Source organism: Humulus lupulus, chromosome 1 (assembly GCF_963169125.1).
Source record: "Humulus lupulus chromosome 1, drHumLupu1.1, whole genome shotgun sequence".
NCBI classification, from domain to species: domain Eukaryota; kingdom Viridiplantae; phylum Streptophyta; class Magnoliopsida; order Rosales; family Cannabaceae; genus Humulus; species Humulus lupulus.
In genome coordinates, this window is record NC_084793.1 from 16037335 (window position 1) to 16040544 (window position 3210).

The 3210-nt window shown below is 41.9% G+C and overlaps 1 protein-coding gene across 1 annotated transcript; it reads right to left on the minus strand.

The window, feature by feature from the left end:
• Nucleotides 1-245: 245 nt before the first annotated feature.
• Nucleotides 246-2768, minus strand: LOC133786785 (3-hydroxy-3-methylglutaryl-coenzyme A reductase 1-like). Its single transcript, XM_062225500.1, has 3 exons — nt 1595-2768; nt 982-1510; nt 246-853 (listed from the first exon to the last, which is right to left on the minus strand). The coding sequence occupies exons 1-3, from the start codon at nt 2590-2592 to the stop codon at nt 587-589; spliced, it is 1794 nt and encodes a 597-aa protein (XP_062081484.1). The 5' UTR covers nt 2593-2768; the 3' UTR covers nt 246-586.
• Nucleotides 2769-3210: the final 442 nt, after the last annotated feature.

Below are 3210 nucleotides of genomic sequence, written 5' to 3' on the forward strand. Positions count from 1 at the left end.
AAAAATTATAAGCAAAAAACCGGATACAAATAGAATAATAGGCAAAAATAGACTTTCTTTTTTATAATATCATTTCATAAAAATAATTTTCTTTTGATAATTTTTGTAAAATCTGAAATGTTATGTGGTAGAAAATTATCGAAACAAAAATGTTGTATAAAATAACTACAAACAATGTTTTTTTTTTGCCGAATACCCGTATAAAATATCTAAAACATGGCCATGTTCCTTTACGAGAACATCTGTGAAAGCAACAATTACAAGTTTCCCATCATCATTTTTACACAATTCTTACAAGTACAGCATCAAAAGGTTTATGGGCGAAGTAGAGGAAAATAAAAAGGTAAAGTAAAGAAAAAAAGAATACAAGTTCAAGTAGTACACAATTTGGTTTCACCTAGCTAGCTAGGTAAGGTGAGCTTAGTGGTCTATATAAGTATTTATGTTCTTCGATATTTTCTATCACCATCAATTCTTTTCATTCTCCCCATGACGTGAGTTGACTTTCTTAAATTATTTATTAACTTTTTTGGGGAATTTTAGAAAATAATTATAATTAATGATACTAATAATAATCCCTTAGCTCTTAAGATGAAGCAACTGTAGGGGTAGGAGTAGCAGTAGTAGTAACGTTTTTGTTTGCTCTGTTGTACTTCATGTGACTGTTAACGAGTTGGCCAGCTGCGAGAGCTGACATGAGAGAAAGCTCACCAGCAAGCACAGCACCTGCAACAATGGTGGCCAACTTTCTTGCATTTGACCCTGGAACTTCTCTGTTTGCGCCCTTCACACCGAGCAAATTCAAGCAAGCTGACTGCGACGCCAGTTGAGTTCCACCTCCAACTGTACCAACCTATATTATATCATCACATACAGATATATATATATCAATAACAACGACAAAATAATTTTGCAGTGTGTCATGCTAAGTTGTTGTGACTTCTATTTTACGTAACAATTTAGGTAAAGAAGGGTTGTTACCTCAATGGATGGCATAGTGACAGAAACATGAAGATCCTTCCCATCGTTGACTGGCTCCATCATCGTTATGCAATGGGAGCTCTCGATGTTTTGCGCAGGGTCTTGGCCGGTGGCGATGAAGACTGCCGAGACTATGTTACTTGCGTGGGCGTTGAAACCCCCAAGAGCACCAGCCATGGCTGAACCCGTGAGGTTCTTAAGCATGTTGAGCTCGACAAGTGCTTCCACATTGGTCTTCAATACTTTCCTCACTACGTCGCCCTTGATGGTGGCTTCACAGACCACGGATTTACCACGCCCTTCGATCCAGTTCACGGCCGCGGGCTTCTTGTCGGAGCAGAAGTTACCGGAGATTCCAATCACGTCCATGTCGGGGAAATCATTTTGGAGAAAATCAAGCACGTTTTGGACACCTTTGGATATCATGTTCATTCCCATGGCGTCTCCTGTGCTGCAGCAAAATCTCATGTAAAGATTCTTCCCTGCAATCGTGCATTTTATCGTCTGTAATCTCGCAAACCTGCTCGATCTGTATATCAAAGAATAATAATGTTAGAAAAATTATCAAACGTTTGATGGAATTTTTATTCTCGTCATAAGAAGAAGCTCGAACCTGTTGAAAACCATGGTGAGAGTTTCGAAATTAGCAGGCTCTTCCAAGTAGAACTTCAAATCAGCGGCTCTTCTGGCGGTGTTGAACCTTACCACGGGAGCTCTAGTCATGCCATCTTTCAACAAGACACTGAAAGCTCCACCGGAGAGATGAATGGCTTTGCAGCCCCGATTGGTGCTGGCTACCAAGCAACCCTCAGTGGTCGCCATGGGAACAGAGTACTCCCTTCCGTCAAGCAACAGAGGTCCAGCGATCCCCACCGGAATCTGCACATACCCAACTGGCATCTCACAGCACTGACCCAAAATCGAATCATAATCCAACCCATCCAATGGCAGACCAGAGAGAGATTTTCCGGTCAGCCTCTGTAACGCTTCCCGACGAATCGCTGCCGCCCTCCGGCAATCACCCAGCTTAGTCTCGAGAGAGTACGACGGAATTTTCCCATCCAAGACGGATTTAATGATCTCTTCGTCATCTTCGGTGGTCGTCGGAGCTGAGTCGACAACCTTTGGCAAGGCTGCCTTGGAGGATACAGCCACCGGAGGGGCAATTTGGGGAAGTGGGCATTCGAGTGCGGCACCACAAGGGACTTTTCGAGTGTCATCCTTGATTAAAATAGTTTCTTCTTCGTCATCGTCGGTGGCCCAAACGTCGGTGGAGGGTCGGAGAATCAGGGACTGAACGAAATCGATTCCGAAAAAGCCCAAGAGATAGATGAAGGAAGCGACGAGAGCAAACACGGCGGAGATTTCAGAGAAGGTGAGGACATGGAGAGGTGTGGAGGTACGGATCTTCTCGCGCCACCGTGTGAGGAGGAAGTAAACCACCGAGAAAAACAGAGTAAAGAAAGCGACGTTGGTGATGTACAGAGGAAGAGGCAGAGCATCCGAGGCTCTGGGGTTTTCTTCATTTTCATGGGCCGCCTTTAGGGCCTTGATGGGCATGGCCTGCCCAGACTTCGTCGCCGCCGTTGATCGTCTGCTGCGGACGTCCATTTCTGAGTATGTAAAGATTTAAAAAACAAAAACGCCTGCGGTGGTGGCGGAACGGACGGCGGAGAAAGAGAGACAAAAACAGAATAAGATGATGGGCCAGAAAGAGAAACAGTATCCGAATTCAGAAACGCGTTTTGAGTTTCTGTTTTTCGGTTCTGCTTTTCTGGGTGGTGGAGCTAGTAATCAGGGGTTGGGTATTTATAGTGTTGGTTTGAGTTTGGAGGAGCGTAGTGGTCACGCTCGGGAATGGGACTACTGTCATGTTTTTCTCACGTGTGGAGCTGGAAAAGACAATAAAGGACTCAGTTTGGCACGTGCTATATAGTCAATGCAATACACCTCAACTTATTACTAACTCGCTTCTTGTCTTTTTCCTGGCTTCTTCTTAAATTTTTTAGTTTGGTTTATATATTTTTAGATATGCATTTTGTCTTATTATTTATTTTTAGTCGATATTTTGATAAATTATTTTTTAGATTTTGTATTTTGTAAAATAATTTAATGGGAGTGATTATATTTTTATTCTGAGTTGTTAGTTTAATAAATTATTTGTGATTTTAATTCAAAAAACTTTGATCAAAATAAAATTTAAATGTCTATTTAAATTATTTTATAAAA

Excerpts from the sequence above, each read along its gene's own strand:
- LOC133786785 (XM_062225500.1), bottom strand. The coding sequence starts at position 2,592 with ATGGACGTCCGCAGCAGACGATCAACGGCGGCGACGAAGTCTGGGCAG. Across the intron at positions 1,511-1,594 it reads CTCACCATGGTTTTCAACAG|ATCGAGCAGGTTTGCGAGAT; the intron begins GTTCGAGCTTCT and ends TTTGATATACAG. Across the intron at positions 854-981 it reads TCACTATGCCATCCATTGAG|GTTGGTACAGTTGGAGGTGG; the intron begins GTAACAACCCTT and ends GATATAATATAG.